This window comes from Mustela nigripes, chromosome 2 (assembly GCF_022355385.1).
Source record: "Mustela nigripes isolate SB6536 chromosome 2, MUSNIG.SB6536, whole genome shotgun sequence".
Taxonomy (NCBI): domain Eukaryota; kingdom Metazoa; phylum Chordata; class Mammalia; order Carnivora; family Mustelidae; genus Mustela; species Mustela nigripes.
In genome coordinates this window covers 91,020,916-91,047,645 of record NC_081558.1, presented here as the reverse complement: position 1 = coordinate 91,047,645, position 26,730 = coordinate 91,020,916, and the positions used below count along the sequence as shown (strand labels likewise).

The 26,730-nt window shown below is 38.1% G+C and overlaps 1 protein-coding gene across 1 annotated transcript in view; it reads left to right on the top strand.

Moving 5' to 3' along the window:
- The window catches only part of RYK (receptor like tyrosine kinase), an 86,623-nt gene that overhangs the window by 17,271 nt on the left and 42,622 nt on the right, over positions 1-26,730 (top strand). The window contains exons 2-4 of the mRNA XM_059390948.1: positions 12,231-12,352; positions 24,065-24,164; positions 25,739-25,873. Of these exons, the coding sequence (XP_059246931.1) occupies positions 12,231-12,352; positions 24,065-24,164; positions 25,739-25,873 (357 nt within the window). The remainder of the gene's footprint in view (positions 1-12,230; positions 12,353-24,064; positions 24,165-25,738; positions 25,874-26,730) is intronic.

The following is a 26,730-nucleotide window of genomic DNA, read 5'->3' as shown; positions in this document are numbered from 1 at the left end:
TTTTTTTTTTAAGTAAACTCTACACCCAACCTGGGTCTTGAACTAACAACCCTGAGATCAAGAGTTGCATACTCTGCTGACTGAGTCAGCCCACTGCCCCTATGTTTAACTTTTTGAAGAACCATCAAGCTGTTTTTCACAGTGGCTGAACCATTTTGCCTTTCTACCAGCAGTGTATAGAGGTTTCAGTTCTCCACATCTTTGCTAACACTTCCTATTTCTGGTTTTTTGTTTGTTTGTTTTAATTAAAGCTGTCCTAGTGGGTCTGAAATGATACCATGTTGTGGTTTTGATTTACATTTTCCTAATGACTAATGATTTTGGGCATCATTTTATATCTTTGTTGGCCATTTGTGTATCTTTGAAGAAATGTTTACTCAAGTCCCTTGCCTAATTTTTGAGGTTTTGTTGTTGTTGTTGTTGTTGTTGATGAGTAAGTCCTTTGTATATTGTAGATACCAGACCTTTATCAGACACATAATTTGCAGTATTTCCCTCCATTCTGTAAATTATCTTTACCTTCTTGATAATGTCTTTTGATGTACAGAAGTTCTAAATTTTTATGAAGTCTAGTTTATCTACTTCTGTTGCTCATGCTTTTACTGACATACCCATTGACAAATTCAAGATCATAAAGATTTACCCCTATGTTTTCTTCTAAGAGTTTTACAGTTTTAGGGTTTGTATTTAGGTTGCTGATCTATTTTGAATTGTTTTTATATATGGTATGAGGTAGGGGTCCAATTTCATTCTGTTGTGTGTGGTTATCTAGTTGTACCAGCATAATTTATTGAAGAGGCTATTCTTGACTCATTAAGTATTTTTGGCATCCTTGTAAAAAATCAGTAAGCTAGAAATATGTAGGTTTATTTTTGGATTCTCAGTTCTATTGCATGGGTCTACATGTCTGTTGTTATGTTGATACCATACTGTTTGGGTTTCTGTGGCTTTGTGGTGAGTTTTGAAATCAGAAATTGTGAACTCTTCAGCTATGTTCTTTTTCAATTGTTTTGGCTGTTGGGAGCTATGTGCAATTCCATTGAGAATCTGCTTTTCCGTTTCTGAAGGAAAAAAAAAAGATAATTAGAATTTTGATAGAATTTGTACCAGTAGATAGATCCCTTAAGGTAGTATTGCCACCTTAACAATAGCGAGTCTTCCAATCCATGAAGATGGGAAGCCTTTCCATTTATTTAGGTCTAATTTCTTTCAGCAGTGTTTCATAGTTTTCTTTGTTAAACCTTTGTTCATATTTATTGTAAGGTACTTCATTCTTTTGGATGCTATTATAAACGGAATTGTTTTCTTAATTTCCTTTTTGGATTGTTATTAAGGGACCAGTTTTTATCATGCATTACATCCTTCCTTTCCTGTTTTGATTGTTTTGCCCAAAGACCCTGATGTGACTCTGCATACTCTTCCTTGTTGAGGTCAGTGATATTTACTTATATGATCTTTGACCTGTTAGGGTTGTTGGAATCATCTGACTTCTATAAGATGTTCCTTCATAACTTCATACCCTGAGTTGTTCTTATTTCTCTCTCTATCCCAAAGGATATTAAAACCTGCCCAGATTTTTTTCTTAGCTATTATTCCTTTGACCATGTTGGTGTTCTAATTCCCAGGTCTATTTTCCAAATAAGACACTGAAATATGGCCACTTTAGACTTGGTCCAGGTCCACTTCTTTGCCCTTGGAACTTCTTTTTCTCACCAGGGCACACCAACCTTCTTTCTCCATCACTCCCTTCTACTGAAACCAGGTTCTGTGTCCTGGTCTCCTAGAGTTACATATTTCTTGGCTTGCTGCTGACTCGCTCAATAAAGCGTTACTGAATAGATTGTTTCCCTTGTTGCCCATTTAACTATTCCCCATTGCCCACTTCACCTCTGTGGAGCCTACCACATCACTTGCAGATAATTATAATCCTGTCATCTGCTACTTTTGCTTTGAGACTGAATTTAATTGCTTTTGTCATATTTGACAAACTAATAATGGGCAGCAGTTAGAAAAGAGTTAATTATCTAGGTCCCATCTTCATTTGTCTTTTACTTTTTCTTTCGTTTTTTTTTTTTTTTTAAGATTTTATTACTTATTTGAGAGAGAGAGAGAGTGTGCACAAGAGAGAGCACAAGCAGTAAAGAGAGAGAAGCAGGTTGCCCATGGAACAGGGAGCCGGATGCGGTGCTTAGTCCCAGGATCCTGGGACATGACCTGAGCTAAAGGCGGCCCCTTAACCAATTGAGCCACCCAGGCTCCACCCTCTTTCACTTTTTCTTTAAAAAGTCTTTTTGTAAGGGGTGCCTGGTTGGCTCAGTCAGTTAAGCATCTGCCTTTGTTTCTGGTCGTGATCTCAGGGTCCTGGGATGGACCCTGCATCAGGTTTTCTCCTGCTCCCGTGGAGAGTCTGCTTATCCTCTCCCTCTATTCTTGCTCTTGCTCTCTCTCAAATAAAAAAACTAAAATATTAAAAAAAATTTGCGAACATATGATGGGGAAGGAAAGAGAAAGAGTATATTAAAAAACAAAGCATGATGTTCTCCACAGATTTTATCTTTTCCAAAAATCAGTTTGTTGAAAATTCTTCTATTTCATTAATTATATTTTCTGATTATCAAGGTAAAAACATACTTTGTTATTTTGAAAGTGTATAAAACCATAAAGAAGAAAAATATACATTATTTTACCATGTCTTGGTAATCTTTGGTAAATATCTTTTCAATATTTTTTCCATGTTCTCATTTTTTTAAATGTTGTTGAACTTTCATGTAATGGCTAAGAATATAGGTAACTTTTTGAGGTAGAGAATACTTCAAAATTTGTAGTGTTAAGTTTTCCTTTCCTCCCTGCCTCCTTCTTAATGCCCTGTGGTCAGGTTATGGCCTGTACATTTTCTGCTTTAAAAAACTGATTGTGCTTTCCTTATGGCTGATCACTTTTTCTGAGTCTCTTACAGATCCTTTGAAAGAATTGAATTTCCTATAATGTGCTTTCTTGGTGTGTCTATATATCTATCATATTAATTATAGCTGTGTGTATATATATATGTATATATATATATATATACATATATATTATAAATGATATACCCTATATGCTAGTATCAGTCATAGACTAAGAGTTTTGTACCATGATTATACTTAAATTGGGTTCTCTCCATATTTCTAATATTTGGGGAAGGTTTTACTTCCATTAGGTTCTCTTTGTCTTGCTAATATTTGGGGATTTTTGGACTCTTCTTTTTTTCCTTTTTTTAGATTTTATTTTTTTATTTAATTGACAGCAGTAGAGAGACAGTGAGAAAGGGAACACAAGCAGGGGGAGTGTGAGAGGGAGAATCAGGCTTCCTGCTGAACAGGGAGCCCGAACAGGGAGCCCGATGCAGGGCTCGATCCCAGGACTGGGATCATGACCTGAGCTGAAGGCAGATGCTTAACAGCTGAGCCACCCAGGTGCCCCAGGATTTTTGGATGCTTGAAATTGTGGTTTAGAGCTGTAAAGATTCAGGATTATAATACTTTTGCCATGAATTATACCTCTTCTCAGTATACAGTGCTTCTTTATCATCCTGTTTAAAATAAAACTGTTATTAATATCTTAATGTTTTAGAGTAACTTTTTTGGGGGGGGAAAGAATATATAATTGGTCTATTTTCTGAGGGCTTCTTATAATCTGTTGCCTTTACATCTGATGAAAATTTGTTTTGGAATAGAATTTCCAGCCTGCTTGTTATTCCCCTGAAAGATAATGCTTTATTGCATTCTCTGTCATGTTCAGAGTTTCCTGTATTAATTGTCATTCAGATAGTGAGCATGGGTATTCCAAGGATTTTCTTCTCATTTCAGCCCCTTTGTTAGTGTTGCATGTGAAAATTCTTTGATCTTCTCTTTCCAGTTCTTAGTGCTTTACCAGATTTTACCTTTTGGTATACCTGGGTATTATAAGGGAAAGAGGAAGGTGTTTTCGTCACTAATAATTTATCATTACTAGTGTTAATATTACTATATCAAAGATACAATCTTTGCCAATTTTTTGTTGAATTTCATTTCTTGAAGGCTTTCTCTCTAGTTCTTACTGACCTTCATGTATTACTTTAGTCAGTAACTGGATTTTTGTTCAATGAATTACTACAGATATATGTGTATTTCTTTAAACATGTTTTTAAAAACCAGTTTTTTCCCATTTTAACTTTTGCAGGAAATTTAAGAAAAGAAAAAAAGAATGAAAGCATACAATAAAAAATAATCCATAATCCACCGTTTATAATCAATCACTATTAATATTTATTAATATTTATTATATATTTATTAATATTCTTCTCTGAGAAATGGAGTGCACACATCATTTGTATACATATACATTTACCTTTAGTTCACTGAACATTTATTTAACGCTTATTATATGGATGATGTATTCTAGGTGCCAGATTGTTAAAAATGTGCTGTATATGATTTGTATCTTAACTGTTTTTATTTTATGTTGTAGTCTAAGCAAAACCCAATTTATTAAAATGTGTTTGTAACAGTCCTGTTCATGACTTCTCTGTTTTTTAGCCACTAAAACCTGTCTTTAAAGGGGAAGCCTAATATATCACATAGATGAACAGGGAGAGATTTGATTGAAGGAGTGTAATGGCTTGGGGTACCACCTCTTTCCTCCTCCAAAGAAAGAGAGACTCGGGACACCTGAATGGCTCAGTTGGTTGGGCAGCTGCCTTCTGCTTGGGTCGTGATCCCAGCATCCTGGGATTGAGTCCCGCATCGGGCTCCTTGCTCAGCGGGGAGCCTGCTTCTCCCTCTGCCTCTGCTGCCACTCTGCCTGCCTGTGCTCGCTCTCTCTCTCTCTCTGACAAATAAATAAATAAATAAAATCTTAAAAAAAAAAAACTTTAAAAAAAAAAGAAAGGAAGAGAAACTCTTGAAAACTATTTTCTGTTATGGGTGTATAGCATTAAAGTTTATTGATGGCTGCTCTGTTGCCGGTCATTTATTTTTGTTTCTTCAATTTTATTTTGTTCTTTTTCTTTTTACTTTTTTTAGATTTTATTTATTTATTTGACAGACAGGGATCACAATTAGCAGAGAGGCAGGCAGGGGGTGGGGGGACAGGCTCCCTGCTGAGCAGAGAGCCCAATGTGGGTCTTAATCCCAGGACCCTGAGATCATAACCTGAACCGAAGGCAGAGGCTTAATCCACTGAGCCACCCAGGCGCCCCATCTTTTCTTCAATTTTAAATATTGTTTTGATTAATATCTTTGTACATAAATATTTGTATCTATATTTGGTTTCCTTAGGGTGGATTCTTAGAAGTGGAATGACTGGGTCAAAGAGCATAAATATTCATAAAACTTTGATATATATTCACAAATTGTTTGCTTGCTGTATGCTAACATTCAGAATTATAGTTAAAGAATATAAATGTTTCTGTTACAACATCAAATGCATTCCTAAAAAAAAAACCAAACCCTTGAGGATTGCCTGTTCACTAAAAATAATAGGACTTATGGGAAAAATAAGGTTAAAGGCAGACCATTCAAGACCTCTGCAATTTTCAAACCAAGTACTAACAAAAGTATAATTGGTACCTTATGAGATAACTTGGACAGCCCAGTCAAACCACTTCACACAGCTGAGGCTGCCTCAGAGGAGAGTTAAAAGATATTAAAATGTAATAGGTTGGAAATTGCTGGTCTGTATGGTCTTGAGATAGTGCAGATGTGTTAGATTTCTAAGCCAGTGGAGCTGCCATAGAGGTGGGCACAAGAGGAAGTACAGCTTGCTGTGTTCCAGGAACTGTGTAGGCTGGCTGTGCTCCTCTGAGCAGGAAGCCCTGGGTGCAGGTGCTCATTTTTAGTTTTCTTAAAATAGGGCAGAGAGGGCTCCTGCTTGGCAGTAGCTGAGCCTGATTGAGGGTCTTTTAGTTTTCCACAGGAAGTTAAAATTTTTACCTCCTAACTCTGTTCTCCTTGCCAGGGAAAATTCAAATGAACCATCATAATTTTTGTGTTATACTGGCATTGTTATTTTATTTAATAACCACTTACAAGCTAATTGGTGTTATAGGAACCTATCTTATGACAAAACAGACTATTTTTGTTAATTTGATAAAGAAATGTTTTCAAAAATCTGTAGTCGGAAAACATCAACTCTGTTTAACGATCACATTAGAATTTAAATACCTTAATCTAGAGTAGTAAATTTCAAAATTTATTTTGGTGGCCATTAAGTGTTTATAGATATGGATCTCAGAACTCCAGACTGTCAGCAGCTTATGGATATTATTTGTTGAGGGGAGAAAATAGGGTTTTGTGGTGACTCTCATGTATGGAATGCCTTCATCCTGGATTATGCAGCTCTCAGTTATAGCAACAGAGAAGAAAGAGGGTAGGGAAGTCAGGTCAGTTCAAGAATGGCTGTTTTTTAGGGTTGGGTATGCATGTCTTACATAGGTTGGTGGGGGAAAATTGAGAATACTAGTAAGGAAGTAATTGAGGTAATTGGGGTTGAGGCCATTAAGAGAAAGAAGAGGATTTTGAATACTGGAGAACTTATGAGCCCAGAAAACAGCAGTTGTAACAATGAAGGGAAAGAGCTGAAGAGCCACTCGTTATTGAGATGTTACGGTTCAAGATTTTAGAGGTAGAGCAATTTACATATTGCTACTGCCCCTATATAGAAATGGGTTGCTTTGTTATAAGAGAAGGTTGTTGGGAGTTGAGGTCAGGTTGAAGAGTGCATTTGTCTCAAGGACAGTGGAACCTGCCATAACAAGTCAGAGAATAAGGATGCATAGAAATTTTATAATAATTTTATATAATCTCAATGAATGAGATTGCTAAAATGCTAGGAAGACTAGAAGGTGGCATAGTTTGGTGGTGTATATCTGAAAGGTAACAGGACTTCTGATAAGGGTACTTAAGTAAACATCTGAAGTGGTTTTAGAGATTCAGGGCAATGCCCACTGAGGGTGGGAGAATGAGTCCTTAAGGCTCTCCAGGGTCAGCTATGCCTCAAGGGGAGGAAGTTGGTCAAAGTCCCAGTGGTTTTAGGGGTTGATGGTATAGGAAGGAGTCATGGGGACTGGGATGAATAGGGTAATAAGTCATGGATGGATGAATAGGGTAATAAGCATGCCAGCACAGGTTGAGGTCCAAATAGGTTTTTGAAGCTTGAGAAAGTTAGCAGACTCTAGTCTTTTTTCAACCTTCTATTGGAGTGTTGTGTAAAAATTGTTCTGGTGTCTTCAAAGAAAATGTTTTCTAGTTAGGAACCTTGGTTTCTGTCTAGAGTTTGAATTGGTAGATTTTTTCCCCTTTACTTTTATCAGTTGCCTTAGCATCACTTTAATTGAATTGCCTTAATACTTGTTGAAATTCCATTGGACCTATATCTGCAGGTTTATTTTTGGATTCTGTTCTGTTCCACTGATATGTCTGTCTTTTTATCAGTAACCACAATCTCTTGATTACTATAGTTCTGATCATGTTCTGAAATCAGGTCATGCAAATCTTCTAACATTGTTTTTTCTTTTTCAAGGTTGTTTTGGCATTTTAGTTTCATTTTAGAATTAATTTGTTTTTTCAAAAAGGTCTGTTGGGATTTTCACTAGGATTACTTTAAATCTATAGGTCAATTTGAGAAACTTGACATCTTGACTTTTGAGGCTTATCTAAAAGAATGATTATCTCTACTTACTTAGGTCATCTTTAATTTTTCTTAGCTGTGTTTGGTAGTTTTTAGTGTAGAGGTCTTACATATCTTTAGTTAGATTTATTTCTAGGTTCTGGTGTTTTTTGTTACAGTATTGATTTTAAATTATACTTTCCAGTTAATATATAGAAATACAATTTATTTTTTAATATTGGCCTTGTAGTCTGAGACTTTGCTAGATTCACGGATTGGTTTTAGTAGTATATAAGTAGACTTTATAGTATTTTTTACACACATAATCCCATGATCTGTGAGTTTTATTAGTACATCCACTCCAACTTTTATGCTTTTGTGTTGTTCCTATACATTGGTTAGGACCTCCAGTTCAAGGTTGAATAAAGGTGGTAGAAGTAGACATCTTTGCCTTGTTTCTGATCTTAGAAATAAAAATTTAATAATTTACCATTGAGTATGATGTCAGCTGTAGGGTTTCCTATGGATGCTTTTTACCAGACTGAGAAAGTTTATGTCTGTTCTTAGTTTTTGGACAGTTTTTGTTATTAATTTTACCAGATGCTTTTTCTGCACCTACTGGGGTGATCTGGGTTTTTATCTTTTATTCCTTTAATGTAGTGAGTTAGTTAATTTTTTTGAATTAGTGATTTTTCAAGGTTAACTTCTCATATACATTTAATCATATGTAATTATCCTTTTTGTATATTGCTGGATTCGGTTTACTAATGTCTTATGGGGAATTTTATGTCTCTGTTCATGAGGGATGTCAATCTGTAGTTTTCTTATCATGTTTCTGTCAGGTTTATTATCTGTGATGCTGGCCTAATAAAATGAGTTAGGAAGTGTTTTCTTTGACTATTTTCTGAAAGTTTATGCAAGATTGGAATTATATCTTCCTTAAATATTTTATGGAATTCATCTGGACCCAGAGCTTTGGGTTTTTGTTGTTGTTGTTGTTGTTGTTGTTGTTTTTTAAGATTTTATTTATTTGACAGGCAGAGCACAAGTAGGCAGAGAGGCAGGCAGAGAGAGAGGAGGAAGCAGGCTCCCCGCTGAGCAGAGAGCCAGATGCTGGGCTGGATCCCAGGACCCTGAGATCTTGACCTGAGCCAAAGGCAGAAGCTTTAACCCATTGAGCCACCCAGGTGCCCCTTAAAACAAAAATTTTAAAGGCAAAGTTTAATTACTATCTTGAGTGGGAAATTAGTAATTATTGTGAAAAAATAAGGTAGCAAAAAGAATTACTTAAAGGGAAAACAAACTATTACTAAATTCTAGCTAAATACTGGTGCTTAGCAACGCAGTGAGCTGTAACCCACTGAGCCACTTTGGTGCCTCTTGGCGGGGATATTTTTATTATTTGGATTTTTAAGAACTTCTTGTCAATTTTGCTAAATTGTGTTTTTACAAGAATTCTTCTGTTTTATCTAAGTTACTGAATTTATTATCATAAAGTTGTTCATACTAAGATTCTATTTTTTTAACATCTGTAGGATTTGTAGCAATGTTTCCTCTTCATTCTTAATATTGATAGTGTTTTCTTTTTTTTTTCTTAATCAGTTTTGCAAAGGGTTTAACTTTCATCAGTCTTTTTAAATAGTTATCTTTTGGCTTTATCCTTATCTTTAGTTAATTTCTTTATTATAATATTTAAGAAGGTAGCCTATATTATGTCTAGTTAGAACCCATTTTTTAAAAATGTGTATGGTTTAACTCATGATTAACACCCCCATGAGTGTTAATCAGGTGAGGGGCACTAACTGTGGGGTGTCTCAATTGGGTGGGGGCTGGCAGTGGGGGCAGTGAAAAAATTCACCCAAGGCAGAACAAAAGAGATAGAAGTTTTTTGAGTACACTGCAAGGGAATGGCCAGGCAGGACTGCAGAAGAGAAACTGCCGCTTGGCAGTGGTAAGGAGCCACAGTGGTGAGGGCAGAGTGAGGGAGAGTGGGGGCAAATGGAATTTTCCATTTTTGGTAATCTGAGGAACTGTGCCTGTTTGCAGTTGGTCAGTTAGGGCCTATGGCTATTTCAGGGTGGGTCACTTAATGAACCTGTCTGCTCTCAGCCCAGTGGTCTCTGTGGGCCCTTTTGCCTTGCTCAAGTTTCCATTGCCCAAACCTGTTGCTTTAAAGAGCCTCTACAACCCCTTTGTTTTATCTCCCATAATTACATTGTTTAAAGAATATTGTAACCACAATAACTTGAGTTGGCACCGTGGTGAGGGAGAGACTACACCAGGTGGAGTTGTCACACAAAGGAAACTATTTGCAGCAAAGAAGGAGATCACCAGAAATAACTTCCAAAGTCGATTCCCCAAAGCAAGGGTGAATGGCTTCCTTTTATTTAGGGTTAGGAGATGAATATTAAGAAAGGGGAGCTTTGTCACTGTAAGTAGAGGTGAGCATAAAGTTGTGCAAGTGCCTACATTACATGTTATGTTAATGAGGCTTATGCTCCTCCTGGGGGGAAGGTTTCAGCATTCTAGTGAGGTAAAAGTAACTGTCACTCAGTGTTCCGTCTGTGCAGATATGAGTTGGGGTTTGAGCTCAAACTGGTCTGGACCTGCCAGAGCTTTGACTGGGCTGTCATTTTTGCTTAAGAGGCAGTTTTGGTTTCCATCATGGGATGCTGTGCCCGTGGGTTCCTGGCTTGAGTTAAAAGATAAGCTGGAAAGAAGAGCTTAAAAATGTGGAAGAAGGTCAGTGAGTACATGTAGGTGAGCCGTAAAGGTCAAGTTTCAGAGTCCAGCTGGTGACAGAATATCCACACTAAGTTTCTCTTTTGATCTTTTGTTTACTGAAATAATATTGGTCTCCAACTATGATTGTGAGATATCCGTCTTGACCTCTTCATACCATAAGGTTTCAGGCTCACAGTATAGACTCACTAATCGCTTGATCTCCCCTGTACCCTTTCCCTCCAATGTGTGGAATATATATGTCATGCATTACTAGAGGGACACCTAGACACAACTTTATATAACAGCAAATCGGTTGAGATCAAGTAACTCTGTTTTTATTTATTCAGTTCTTTTGGATTATCGTGGAGAAAGCTTCTATTTGGTTCTTTACGTATATCAAATACTTGCTTTTTGTAAGTAGTGAACTGGACTCAAGCCTGCTCACTGCGTTGCTAGGCACCAGTATTTTATTTAGCTAGAATTTAGTAATAGTTTTCCCTTTAGGTAATTCTTTTTGCTACCTTATTTTTTCACAATAATTACTAATTTCCCACTCAAGATAGTAATTAAACTTTGCCTTTAGAATTTTTGTTTTAAGGGGCACCTGGGTGGCTCAGTGGGTTAAAGCTTCTGCCTTTGGCTCAGGTCATGATCCCAGGTTCTTGGGATCTAGACCTGCCTCGGGCTCTCTGCTCAGCAGGGAGCCTGCTTCCCTTCTCTCTCTGCCTGCCTCTCTGCCTACTTGTGATCTCTCTCTGTCAAATAAATAAATAAGATCTATTTAAAAAAATAAAATTTTTTGTTTAAAAAAAAAAGAATCAGTGTTAAAGGAAAATGTTAAATACAGGTAGGATGAAGGGGAATGAAAGAATTGAAGAACATGGTATATGTTGGAGTTTGGATGTGGCCCTGATGGAAAAGATAATATGGGAGTGAGTGAAATTTGGAAGTTGCTTCTCCAGCATTTCTCAGGTATCTTGGTTATTTCAGCTTTAATCTGTGGAACTGACTTGTTTAACTGGTGTTTTCTGAGCATCTGCTTTGTGCAGAGAAGTGTCCTGAGAATATGAGGAGAAATCTGCTGTTCTCCATCTTGTCGTCTAGGTAGGGAAGAGGGCATGTGTTGGTGTGGCAACTAGGGTGACTGTATGATGGTAAATGTTGTCAGAGTGAGTGGCCAGGATGTCTTTGCCTGTGAAGAAGGGGGGGTCATCTCTAGCTGGGGTCTTGAGGCCATGGCCCAAACTAATGTTTTCGCAAAATTACATGTCTTTCTTCCTTCTATTTTGAATCTCTTTTCCTAAATCTTCATCAATTTTGAGGGGAGAAGGGGCTCTTGTTTGTAGGAAGGACTCTGAGAAGGACTGTGTCCAAAAGAAAGTCACGTTGAAGACCGAGTGGCTCCCAGAGTTCTGGATCTAGCACACCTGTGTTTAGTTGGATAACTACTTAATTGTTTTGAGTCCCAGGTTCTTCTTTTTTATTTTTTTTTAATTTATTTTTTTTTTAAAGATTTTATTTGTTTATTTGACAGACAGAGATTACACGTAGACAGAGAGGCAGGCAGAGAGAGAGAGAGGGAAGCAGGCTCCCTGCTGAGCAGAGAGCCCGATGCGGGACTCGATCCCAGGACCCCGGGATCATGACCTGAGCCGAAGGCAGCGGCTTAACCCACTGAGCCACCCAGGCACCCTCTTCTTTTTTATTGATGACAGTATAGCCCAGTGTCTTACCTGCTTCATTAGACAGCATATGTGAGAGACATTTATGATGTACATTTGTACTTCCATATTATTTCCACTCTTACTAGTATTTGAAATACTGATGGTTAATGATTTTGAGTGCATTTTAGGTGTTTAATTCTTTTTTCTCTTTTTTTCTAGGTCTCGATGCAGAACTTTATTATGTGAGAAATGACCTTATTAGTCACTATGCTCTATCCTTTAACCTGTTAGTACCCAGTGAGACAAATTTCCTGCACTTCACTTGGCATGCAAAGTCCAAGGTAAGAGAGTGGTCAACCAGAGATGCCAAGACAGGACCACTTGGGCCCAGAGGCCCATGTATGGGCTATATCTTAGGGATGGGCTACCATCTAAGGGCTATCTATATCTTAGGGATGGGCTACCACCTGTATAAAAGGGTCTGTGAGTGGTTGGCTCTAGCAGCACTGGGTCCCCTTTTCAAATTAATGTTTTAAATCTTTAGCCTATTCTTTTTTTTTTTTTTTTTTTAAGATTTTTAAAATTTATTTGACAGAGCGAGAGCACAGCAGGAGGAATGGCAGGAGAGGGAGAAACAGACTCCCCATTGAGCAAGGGGCCTGTTGTGGGACTTGATCCCAGGACTCTGGGATCCTGACCTGAGCTGAATGCAGATGCTTAACCAACTGAGCTACTCAGGCACCCCTCTGTATTCTGTTCTGTTAGACTTTCTCAAGTCCTTTTAAAATGAAGGTAGCCATCATTTATGTGACTAGCTAATGATAGAACATTTATATCTTTTCAGGCTTTTTAAGCAGGGATGCAGATCTAGTTTGAAGAGGGAACATTTGGACCTGCTAATGACTGCTGTTTCTGTGAACTGATAGGAGTGTAGGATGGGGAAATTGATGAGATAGGTGCTTTGGACATGTTTGATGTAATGGCTAAAGTTCTGCCATTGATGGAGAAATAGTAAAAATGGAATATAGCAGACACAGGCACCCATATGAGCTGTGGCTAAGCTCCTTTAATGGTAAGGGACTTTTTGCTTGGCTTATTGTTGCTAAATTCTTCACATTTTCTCTGACTGACTAGACTCTCTGAACATGATAAATTTTCTCATAGGTCAAAGAGTGGGGGCTGATGGTAGAGCCCCCCTCCTCTAATCAACTTTAATTTCTTTTATTAACATTATAATAAATAATAGAATTTTATTTGGGAAATAAAAATAGTTTTGCTACTAAAATCTCTTTGAGTTTTATTTTTTAAAAGAATTATAAAGTGGTGTCTCTCCCGATATCTGTTGCAAAGTCATTTAAATTTGATGACTTTAATATAGATCTTTTTATCTACTTAGAAAATAGTAATGAGTATTAGGAAAATTCAAGTATTAGTAGAATTATTTTTAGAACTGTTGAGACTTTGTAGATCTACACCCCAAAGTAATCATTGTTTATAGTTTGGTTTACTTCAAAAATCATTAAAAAAATTTTTTTTAAACAAAAAGGGGATTTTATCATACCTATATTGTATGATATTTTTCCTCTTACTTACACTAGACTCTTTTTTCCTCTTACTTACACTATATTTTGGCATCTTTCCATTTCTCTACTATTTAACTTGTCTTTAATGGCTTGATAGTACGATATTGTATGGATATATGAGTATTTCTTAAGTGCCTCATTGACACATAGATTTTTGATAGCATTTCATTATTTCAAACAATGCTTCCTTTCACTGTTAGAGATAATTTACTTCACTTCATCTGGCAGGCAAAATCCATGGTATGGGGTTGGGGTTGGGTTCATCTTTTGTTGCTGTTTCTACTTGTTATTGATGAATATAGAAACAAAATATATGTGTGCGAATGTGTACTTGGGTATATATAGGTGTGTATGTATACATACATTGAGAAATTTTTGTGCACTTGTAGTTATTTTCGAGTAGTAATTTGTCACCAAGTAGTGAAATTGCAGGGTCAGAGTGTGAGTTTTCAAAATTTTGGTAGACATTGCCAAGTTATATCTCTCTTCTCTCTCTCAAGATGGTACCAGTGAACCAGCACTCCTTATCAAATGTGTAGGGGTGCTTACTTCTTTAATTCACTTATTAACACTAAATATCTGAAGTATAGTTGTTTGGTAATCAGATGAGTAAAAATGGTTATATAACTATTATTATTATTACAGTTGACCCTTGAATAACATGAGGGTATATTAAGTACTGTTAGGGTACCAATGCCCCCCCATAGTCGAAAATTCATGTATAACTTTTGACTCCTCCCAAACTTAATTACTAATGGTCAGTTAACGCATATTTTATATGTTATATATATTTGTAATTCTTGCAATAAAGTAAGCTAGAGAAAATAAAATGTTAAGAAAATTATAAGGAATTAAAAATCCATTTAGGGTATTACAGTATAAAAAAAAAATCCATGTAAATGGACCTGTGCAGTTCAAACTGGTGTTACTTAAGTATCAACTATATATATATAGATTGAAGCATACATTACAGAAACATTATATGCATATATATATAGGCATGAAAATATCGCTGCAGTAATGCGATTAAAGTTGACTTAGCTTGGATTCTTAGTAAAACATATATGCCTCGTCGTCTGGAGCACCTGAACCATCCAACATTGTTGCCTTGGGGTATCCAAATATGGGCCTACTTTTTTAGTGGTGGGTTGATATCTTTATGGTAAAAACTGCAAAACAGAAATCAAGAGTGAAAATTCATGTGAAACAATTACATTTAGTAAATGGAAACCTGGATATGCTGAAGTGCCAAAAGGTACAGATAATTCAGAAAAAGTTCACATGAGACATTTTAATCTGAGATATGTTGATTTCAATGAGAGGCACCTGAAATCTTCAAAGAAACTGTGCTAACACATTTTCCAGTGTTCTTATAATAACATTATGTGACCTTATTATTTAGGGGTGGGGTGACTTTTGGTTTTGATACAATTTCCAACATAAAAATTACAAGAATAATAGAAAGAATTCTCCTATATCCTTTATCCGGATTCACTGATTGTTACTAGTTTGCTTCATTTGCTTACTCTATCATTCATTCTTCTCCCCACGCTCACGCACACACAGTTTTTTTCTTGATCTGTATGAAAATGAATTGCAAGCATCCTGTCCCTTTGGCCTTAAATAATCAATGTATATTTTCGAGGAATAAGGGCATTCTTTATATAACCAGAGGACAGTGATCAAAATCAGGAAACTTATTAATATTAATATAGTACTGTTATCTAATGTACAGTATTCACATTTCATCAGTTATTCTGATGTTGTTCTTTATAGTTCTTTTTTCTATCTGATTCAGGATCATGCAGGCAGTTGATGTACCTTTAGTCCTCTATTAATTTGGAACATTTCTTTGGCCTTTGTGTACCTTGACTTTGACATTTTTGAAACACACAATCCAGTTATTTTGTAGAATGTCCCTCAGTTTGAGTTGTCTGAGGTTTTCTTGTGATTAGATTCAGGAACATCTCTTCGTTAGTAACACCACAAAAATGCTGTCCTTCACAATGCACATGATGTCAACTTGTCCCATTATTGGTGATCTCTGATCACTCAATTCATGGATTTCTCCACAGTAAAGTTTTCTCCTTAATAATGAATAAGTAATTGTAGGGAAATTTTGTGATACTATATTTTAAAAATTCCATTCCTTATTAATGCTTTCAACTACTAGTTTCTACATCTGTGTTTAGAATTAGTTTTCACTTTTTAGCCAGTGTTGTCAAAGAGATTAGCATGTTCCTTCTCTCTGGAAGAGTCCGATCCACATTTGGTAAATATTTGGTGGGAATGTTGTAGAGGGAATGGAAATTCAAACATTTGTGGAGTAGCTGGTCTTGAATTTTAAGTTCCCTTGCTGCTCTGAGATTCTGTGTTCTGTGAACATCTTTCAGTCAGAGAAGCTTCTTATAGTCTCCAAAAAATTGATATTTAATCCTTTGTTACTTTTCCTACTTATAACGTTGATGAATATAAAAACAAATGATACGTATATTTCGAAGTAGTGAAAAATCTAATGAAATAGAAAATCTACTATTCTACTAACCTTGACTAGGGTGTGATTATTTCTGGGCCCACTTAAGGAAAAATAATGATACATCATGAGAATGGTTCCTGGGTAAGTATATGGGTAGTAACTTGTGAAGAAAAAGGCAGTGTGGCATGTGGCAGTTAGAATTGAACAGATTTAGGGTGCCTGGGTGGCTCAGTTGGTTAAGCGCCTGCCTTCAGTTCAGGTCATGATCCCGGCATCCTAGGATCAAGTCCCACATTGGGCTCCCTGCTCAGCAAGGAGCCTGCTTCTCCCTCTCCCTCTGCCTGCCATTCTGCCTACTTGTGCTATCTCTCTGTCAAATAAATAAATGAAATCTTAAAAAAAAAAAAATTAAAAAAAAAAGAATTGAACAGATTTAAACCTCTTAATCATTCCTTTTCAGATATACACATGCATTGGATGTTTTTATTTGGAGTGAGTTTCAGGGATCTGATATTGCTGATAGTGGATGTCTGAGGAGTTTTAAGAGCCTGTCACAGGAGGAAGTTGGAGTGGAGGAGAGGAGAGAGGAAAGGGTTCAGATGAATAAATATATATATTCATGTATGTATATGTCTTTGTGTATATATACACACATAGACACATATATACACACACATATACATTTGTATATGTATATATATGATGTGTGTACACACACACACACACACACACACATATTTGTACTGTCCTGGGCACAGGTTGGGTCAGGAGGTGCCCTGGTATAGTCTGTGGTCTTTTCAAATTCTTCATGAATAATTTCTAAACTACTTCTGTGTCAGGTTTTACATATCATCATTAGTGCACATTGAACTACTGTTGCTGGTATGATCTTTCTGGTAAGGCAGAAAGATGTTCCCTGACTTGCTGGAGGGCATCACCATCTATTTACACATCTAGCCAGAATCCTAGAAGGGGTCATACAGTTCTGCTATATCTGCCAAGTCCATTTGACTGTCTGTGATAATTATACCTTAAATTCATCTTCTTTCTGGACCTGATGCCCCATCTGTAGTTTGGGCCTTCATTGTTTCTTAACAAGAGATGGAAATGGTTTTCTAACCAGTCGTCTTGCCTCTGGATTGACTTTTTGCTGTGCAGCTGCTCCACCTCACCCCACATGCCCTACCCACCCAAACTACTTTAGGGCTCTCAGTTGCCACCAGAATAAAGTTCTGATTTCTTAGGAAGCCTTTATGATCTTGATTCTGCCTTTCTTTTCTACTTCCTTTTCAGCTAGTTGACTAGGGCCATTTTGTTTGGTAATTTTTTGAATGTCCCGGAAGTTACATTGCTGCTGTTCACACTGCTAGAAATGCCCTTTCCCTATTCTTTACCTCATGAACTCCTGTTCATCTCCTAAATCTCAGACCTGGTGTCACCTCTCATTTGGCTGTGTCAGGTGCTCCTTTCTGTACCCACGGCACCCTTGTCTTTCCTCCCTCATAGCCCTTGTCATACTCTAAGAGTATTGTAATGGTTGATCTTTTCTATCTCCCTTCTAGATGCAAATCACTTCAGAGGGAGGATCTTCTTTTCATCTGTCTCTGTGTTCCCTGTGCCTGGTGTATAGCACCTGGCACTTGGATACAGGTGTTCTACTGACTGCAGAAGAGATGCATAGGTAGAAGCCACAGGACACAGCTCAACAAACGAGGGTCTTCTGAGTAGTTAGAGCTTTTTAAAGTTGGAATGTATTAGGAATGGGGAATTTCCCGTTTCTAGATGTGTAAAACATGGGCTGGGTACACTTGACACCAGTTGTCCAACTGTGAATAAAGTTATAAATTTGGAGACATGAAGGGAATTCACAGATTGAGTATATAGCTAAACTAATTTCACAAGTTCATCTGTAACAGGATTTACAACTTAGGGGAAAGTAATCATCTTTTATCTTAAAATATTTTATAATAAAAATCCAAGGAATATGTTTGTGTTAATCCAGTTTCAGGCTTTGGCCACCATTGCAACTCCTAATCCCGACTTTAAGTCATAATCTCTTGGTAATTTTAGCACAGTTGAGTAATTGAACTTCATTTGTTTTAAAAATTGATCTTTTGGGTAATGATGTATATGTATGGTACAAAATTCAAAAGGCACAAGACGTATACAGTGAAAAATAGGTCCTCTTAACTTTGCTGGTACCATCCCTAGCCAATCTAGACACTGAGTTGCCCTTCCATTGGCAACCACTGTTACCTGATTCCTGTCTCCAATTCTAAAGATAGTCTGTACACAGATAAGCATCTGTGTGTGTATGTGTGTGTGTGTGTGTGTTTTAACAAGTAACATACTGCATACTTTCTGCAGTTTGCAGAGCACTGAACAACATATCCTGGTAAAGTTTCTCTGTCACTGGAGATAGAGTTGAATTTTTTTTTCTTTCAAATCACTTAAAAATACATTCATGTGGTTATAGTTTAGTTTATTGATCAGTTATTATGAGAGAAAAAAAAATAAGACCCAGATTTGGGAAGGGACTTGCTTAAGGTAGTAGAAGCAAAAGACAGAGGAGGTAGAGGTGTCTTGAAATGGGAAGGTCACACAAGGGGCAAGAGAGACATGGCTTCTTCACCTGAGAAGACACAAAGTTCTTCACCTGATTCCGTTGGCCCCGGGATGCAATCATGAACTTTCTGGAGGAAGGCCACAGCTCCTAAGTGCTAACATGTTATCAGAAATTCTCAGTTCTTACTTTTTAAGGTATGCTGAGAGGTAAAATATTTGCTTCCAAAGATCTCTAGGCTCTCCTTGATATGTCCATTCACACTGTTGATATTTTAATACTAGTTTTCACACGTCAAAGATTTTGCCAATAGTGTTGTTTTTCAGTGTTTACTTGGTGGTTTTGTCTTGCCAAATAGACTGTGGTCGTCTGAGAGGCTGAAGCTGTCTTATTCTTGACATTTGTGTCACATAGCCTTAGTGAGTAGTTGTTAAATACTATTGGTTAATTGCATTTGCAGGTGGGATGAGAACTCTGGTATTTCTTCTCTTTCACAAGACCACATGATAAAAAAAAGCCAAGACTACTAGGTGGTTTTAACAAATAATTAGTTTCTTGTATGGTCCAGAACATTCTCTGATATCTGGGAAAGAAGCATGCCACCGTATCTGTTAAGGGTCAGTAGATATTTTAGGTATCTGGAAGGCAAAAATATACCAAAATATAGCAGAATATTCCCCCAACTCATATCCACTCTATAACTGTTCTCTGGTTTCAGGAGTTCTTAATCCTTGTTAGGATGGTCTGCAGGGAACTTGTCCAGAGTTCCTATAGCAGCTCCGGGGGCCAGAAAGCATTATCTCCTGCAGAGTGGGATTTCTGTGAAAAAGGTAGCACTTGTGGTGAATTCAGAGAAATTAAAAAAGCTATATGGCTATAGGCAAATGTTTTCACTTTAAATCTGTACCTCGTTCCAGAAGGAAATTGCTTTACTTTATCAGCTGCCTATTCGCAATTGCCATTTGTTTCCAAGTAAGGGAAGATTACCAAAAATGTTTATTTTTTAGCTTTTTCAAATATTTACATTTTCTCCGACTTCTTTTCTGAAATATTTTGGCTCACTCTTTTTTCTGATAAACAATTGCTGTTCAGATTTCCTTTGTTCCAGTGTATTATGAATGTTAGCTTTAGAATGGATCTGTTCTTCAAAGGATCACTGGCAAGTGAGATTCCATACAGATCGATATATGGCAAAATAAAGAAAATTGGACAGTGATAACTGGCAGTTTGTTCTCTGCCCCCAGAAACTGCAATTAAAAATTAATATCCTGGGCGCCTGGGTGGCTCAGTGGTTAAGCCACTGCCTTCGGCTCAGGTCATGATCTCAGGGTCCTGGGATCGAGTCCCGCATTGGGCTCTCTGCTCAGCAGGGAGCCTGCTTCCTCCTCTCTCTCTCTCTCTGCCTGCCTCTCTGCCTACTTGTGATTTCTCTCTGTCAAATAAATAAATAAAATCTTAAAAAAAAAAATTAATATCCTAAGGATTTCAGAGAGAGGAGAATCACCTTGTGAATGCCTCACATGTTTAGGTAGTCCCTCAGAAAGGGAGCCAGTGAAGAGTAGTCTTTTGTGCTTTCATACTCCTTATTCCTCCAGGCTTCTTTTCTAGCCAGAGGGCCAGCCTTCTCAGACCTCCTATCCAGCTCCATTCACAAGCTTATTTCTCTCCCCCTTGCCTCTCTGAGATACTCGGTTGCTAATCTTGTCCCCTGCCCTCTGCATTGCCATTAGGGCCTTTGACCCTGTTTGCCAGTCTCTGCTTTCCTAGAAGTTTTGGTCCCTGGTTAGCTGTACCTCTGCTTATAATAACTGAGACCTAGAATAAAAGAATAAATGTAGGGAAACATGCATTTGGCCTTGAATCTGTTAAGTTTGAGAGCTATAAGATTATAAAATATATGCGTCTAGTAGATAATTGGGCATATTGGAGAGATTGAAGGTATAAGAGAGTGAGAGACCAGTGGGTGATACGAGATCCCATCAGTGATGAAATAGACTAGAACATATTATACTCGGAGAAGAGAGCTTATTTGGAGAAGAGGATATATCTTTCCATGGGACTGGAGTGCAGAGGTTGAGTGCTCTCACAGACCTCTGGTGCTGAAAAGAATGACAGAAAGGAGGTTCCTGTGGGCTAGCTAAAGGAGATGAGGACATTGTCTGAAGAGTGAAGAAGTGGTGAGGGCAGCAGGTGGTGAAGTGGTGAGGTCCTGTGATATTTGAAATGAGTTGACTAGGGAGGGAGAGGAGTCTGTGAAGAAGGGCTTGCTGACAGGTTTAAGGGCCAACCCTGAGCCTGGAGGTCATCTTTGTATAGAAGCACCCTTCTCTCCAGGGAAGTGAAATCCTTCAGCAATGGGAGATATGATCCTCCAGCAGTGCTGGGCAGGAGTAGAGTTAGAGATTGTTAGGGTGCTGGTGCACCCCTTTGAGGTATGAGGGTGCCAGTATGAGTGTGTCAGTAACATAGTCACTTTTGGAGCCCAAACCCTGGAAGGGTGAAACCAAGTCACTGGCTGAGCTGGAGAGGAGGGGAATAGCTGAATTGGCCATTGCATTCCAGCTCTGAGCACAGCCCTTGGCTTACAGATGTGCTTCATAAATGTTGGCTGAATCAGAGTGGTGGAGACAAAGGACTGGTTTTGTAGGGGTCAGAAATAGTGATAGGATCTTTGATTGGGTGGGATTTGTGCATTTTTTCTGGTTCTGGAGTAATTCTTTACTATGTAGCAATACTGAGTACTTAATATTGAAGCCACCAGGAAGATGCCAGGAGACAAAGTGAACCAGGGCCAAGACCTCTAAAAAAGTTTTTGTCTGTTGTTGAAGTTGATGCTATGAGAAATAGCCACCTTGAGTAGAATTCATGAGCTTCAGGATATAGGGGATTTTGTCTAGACCTAATGATCCTAAAAGAATGCTGACCCTACTGTCTGGGCCCTGAGGGTCAGGTGTTTTAAGAATTGAATGATAGGGGAAAAGAAGACTTCTGAGAAAAGCCAGGTTGCAGGAGAAGGTGGGGAAGACAATTTTTGAAAAGCCTAACAGTGTAGGAGGCAGTTTTAGAATAGTGAGGGCCCTGGGATGGAAGACAGAACAGAATGGCTACAGCAGTGTTCTTGGCAGAGCACAGGAGGCTTGTGTCAGAATGTTGGATCAGTAGTAAGCTGGTGCTTATGGGGAATGCATTGGGGCCGTAGGGTAGCTATTCTGGAACGACTGATGCCACTGGGGTCTGTAGTTATCAGAGGGACCTGTGCCAGACTGATGGGCGTGTTGTATTAATTATCCTACTTGATCCTCCTAATGCATTGTAGTAGCCCCATTTTATAAAAACTGAAGCTCAGAAAAGTTCATTTATGTAAGGGTCACATAGTGTCATGGGTCCAGTCCAATTCTTGCCTAATTTCTTTTGTGTACTTGCCCTTCATGTGATGCCCTATTCAAAGATAGCATGGATTTAGGAATATAGCGAGTCCATTTTCTTAGTGGTTTGAGTATTGCTGGAAAGCCTGCTCCTTCTTGGCCCAAACTCAACCACGGTGTAGCCAGCTCTCTTGCACCCCCTGGTGGCAGTCATAGTGTTGCGACGTACTAATGTAAGCGTGAACACTTTCTAGCTCAAGGTACCACTAAGTCAGTGATATGCAGCGCCAAGAACATTTTTCTTTGTTGTGAATGTGGCACTTGAACAATTGTTTGTATATCTTACTGCAAAGTAGTAATATGATATTTGTATACCCCTACAATGTTCAGGGACATTCAAGTATGAAAGTGTGAAAAGAGACCCACTTATAGGGGGAGTTAAGTTCGTTGGCACGAATGCTTCTTATCCATGGGTGGACACCCTTTGCCCCAGCCTATCCCTTTCTCTGTAAACTAGGATGATACTCTTTTCTTGTTTCTTTTCATCTTTGTTATATCCCATTTCTTTGGCTTTTTTCATTAGCATATAAACACATTTATTTATTTACTTACTAAATTTATTTATTTGAGAGAGAGAGAGAATAAGAGAGAGAGCATGAGAGGGGAGAGGGTCAGAGGGAGAAGCAGACTCCCTGCTGAGCAGGGAGCCCGATGCAGGACTTGATCCTGGGACTCCAGGATCATGACCTGAGCCGAAGGCAGTCGCTTAAACCAACTGAGCCACCCAGGCACCCAACACATTTTAATACCTCCTATTAAAGAAAGAAAGAAACAAAAGGCTCAGAATCTGTCCTCACCTATCCTCCACCCCAAAACTGGTGGTTTTTCCTAGTTAAGTTTATTAAAGAATGATTTCGTAAACCTCCTTCCTACCACTCTTTTCCCAACCCACTCATTGCTCCTTGGCTTCTGCCAATTCTAGCTCTTCACCAAAACCAGCCTTGTGACCACTGAGTGGGAGAGGGGTACTGTTCTTATCGAGACCCCAGCAGGTTGTACAAAGAATAGTGTGAAATAAAAGTCCTCATTGAAGGCCGTGAAGGTGGCAGCTGTTCCGGATTTCAGCTATTGTTTTACAGTCTGAGCTGTTTCTTCCATGACCATCAGTCTAGCAATAGGACAGTATTTGTTGATGCTGATTAAGTTATTATTTTTTTAAGATTTTATTTATTAATTTGACACAGAGAGTTAGTGAGAGAGAGCGAGCACAAATAGAGGTAGCTGCGGGCAGAATGAAAGGGAGAAACAGACTCTCTTCTGAACAAGGAGCCCGATGTGGGACCCAATCCTAGGACCCTGGGATCATGACCTTAGCTGAAGGCAGACACTTAACCGACTGAGCCACCTAGCCACTACGTAGGCCAGGTATTGATAGTTAATACTGGTGTTCCAGTTATATCTTTGTAATTATTTCTTTTCCTTTCCGGATTCTGAATTACTTGAGAAATAGATGCAGAAATTAGATGGGTATCCAAACATAAACTTTCTTTATGGTGAGAGCTAGACTAGAGATATTCTATGAGAAATTTCTGTTTTGTAATCTGTGGAGTGGGTAGATCTGCAGAGTAGAGCTTCCTCTGCCAGCCACGTGGAAGCCCTCAGAGCCTGGCATTTATCAATCAGAGACTGTGTTGGTCACTTGTCAGTGGTCTGTAAAAGACACATCTCAGCAACTTGGCTCTTCATATCTATCTCTCCAGGGCCGCTCTGTCAGTGGCTGTGTAGTCGTCAGCAAGATTTCTGAATCCTACCTAGAATGCAGATTCTAAAAGAGAGTGATAGTACTGTTCTGGACGTGAAATAGAGGGTGACTTACTGGGTTGAGTTTTGATCCAGTTGAAAATTTCTAGGACTGCTCCTGACAATTTGAATTTTATTATAGCTAGATTATTTGTACATATGAAAGACTCATGCATATACTAGTTCATGAGCTAATAAGTGAAGTCAAACTGTTAGTGTCCTTTCTATTATCACAGATTCAGTTTGTTTATTTCCACATTTTACAGGTTGAATATAAGCTGGGATTCCAAGTAGACAATTTTGTGGCTATGGACATGCCCCAGGTCAACATTTCTGCTCAGGGGGAAGTTCCACGTACTTTATCAGGTGAGTCTGTAAGAGTTAACATACTGTCTTCAATTGCGTCCCCCCCATATCCCAAAAATAACAGTTTAATAATTGATGTGTAGTGCATCTTACTTGGTAGGTTTAAGATGTGTAAATACTTTGGAAAGTAATTTTTGAAAATCCTGATTATTTGCAGTGTGTTTTAAACCATTTTGTCTTTTCCATCCCTTCCAGAGCTGTCTGTGCTCACTTCTTCCTTGTCTCCTTTTCTGCATTGCTGGCCTTGGCCTCCACATGGTTCTGTGTCTGGTCTTGTTCCTCTTTGACTGATTGCCACACATGGCATGGATCATCACTGAACACTCATGTCTGACCTAATGACATCAGGCCCATGAGGGCCCCCTATCAACTGAGTACATTGCAGACTCTCTGTCCGGCCATTGTGCTGTATGTTTATCCTCTGGCCCTGTTGTTGCATTTGCCCCAGCATTCCAGGGACACCGTACTACATGCAGTTTTGACATCCTTGCCTTTGCATGTGCCGGTCTGTGTATTTGGAACCACCCGTTCCTCTTTTCTGCTTATTAAACTCTCATTCATACTAAATATTCTTCAAGACTCAAAATCTGTGCTGTCCTTTTCTTGCTTCCTTCTCTCCCTCCAGTTCTTAACTCTTCTGTTCTTCCTACCCTGTAGGATCTTGTAATTTGACTGATTTTGAACTGATCCCATTATCTTGTAATTCTTTGTGCTTGTCTCTCCTTGCTGTGGTTGGCTACCCTGAGGGCAGGAGCTGTCTTTTTCAGCCATCTGCCCTTGGTGCCCAGTACTGCCTCTGCACAGGATGGTCATATAATACATGTCTGACGAAACAATTTAAGTGTCACATATACCCCAGTTTAACTACTTTTGAGAAAGGCTCCTGAAGATGTGAGATTTTAAGGAAAGCCAACTGAAATTCTTCAAACTTAAAAGTATAAGCTGTCATCTGTTATTAGTGACATACACTAAGCTTTAGGGAAGTATAGGGAGGCTTGCTCATATTTACTGGTCAATTTCTATGTAGATTATTAAATCCAGTTTCTGTTTAAAGAGGTTTTTGTTTTTTGGGTTTTTTTTACTTCATAGTTGATTAATTTATCAGGTTTATCAGTTTACAGGTTTATATTTAATCTCTTAATTAAGAGCAATACATAATTGCATTTTGATCTTAAATTGTCTCTCCTTTTTTTTTTTAAAGTAATTGTTGTTTCTGTTGCTGATGTAACTGGTAAGGTAGCAGGGTTTGCCCTACTCTGTAGCTTTGCTATATTATAATAGGACTTATGAGACAAAGTAATCTATTAAAAATCATGAGCAAAAGTTGAAAATAATCTCTTCCTTTATGTCTTGGCTTCTTTAATGATAACTTGTATATCTATAATAAATGAAGAAATAATGTCTAAAGCTGTATAGTCTGAAAGTAAGTTCTCTGAAAATTTCTGTTTAGTATTATGTAAATGAACTATTTTTAGTTTTATGCAACAAAAATAGAGAGTTCTGAAATACTTAGTAGGTATTAATGTTGATTTTTAGAAAAGTAAAATACCTTTTCTTTTTTGTTTTTTAAACAGTGTTTCGAGTCGAACTTTCCTGTACTGGCAAAGTAGATTCTGAGGTTATGATACTAATGCAGCTCAACTTGACAGTAAATTCTTCAAAAAACTTTACAGTCTTAAACTTCAAACGAAGGAAAATGTGCTACAAAAGTAAGGCATTTATTTACCAGTGTGTGTTTTATATAGATGTGATGAGGTAAAAAATACGTTTTGTCATCTTTCTACAGATTTGTGACTAAATCTTGATGTTAGTTGCCAAGTGAGAAAACAAAGAGCACTAGCAGGAAATACTGAGATAATCGCCAGGTAGCTTGTTGCCAGGAATCTCCTTTGGGCTCCTCATTCTCAAAATCTTTTACCAGAATTGCTAATTTTCCATTAGGGATGTGAAATTGTACTCAAGTAGCTGGTCACATAATTGTGGTAGGGGGCCCCTGAATAACTGAGTGTTCACTGTGTTTTCCTTATAGAGGTGCTCTTGTGCAGAAGCATTCCCTGGGGCCAGATGGACTGGGCCTGAGACGGGGGTGGGGGGGTGGGGTGGCGGGGGGGCGGAAGTCACTTAACTTAAGTCTTAGTTTTTGCATTTGTAAACTGGGTATAATAACCTATTTCAGAAGTTGTGCTTTCTTATTTTGTTTTAGATTAATTGAATCAAACCTAAATCTTAGAATACCATGTGTGGGTACTTAATAGATGTTAGTAGCTTTGGTTTTGAATAATCGGTTACTCAAGAAATTATAGTGGCTATGAGAATTCCCAGCACATAGGCTGTGGGGGAAAGAATTTTAGAGTTTCTCCTTAAAGGTCATCTAGTCCAGCCCACTCACTTTAAGTTGCACAGAGTTTGCACGGTCACTGAGGTTACTATCTAAGATAGGGAAAATAAAGCTCTCTAAACTTATTGACGGCCTACTATCTGATGGGCACTTTACTTCTTTTGAGCCTAGTTAATCCTTACAATGACCCTAGGCAGTAGTTCTCTCATTACCTTCATTTTCTTAGGA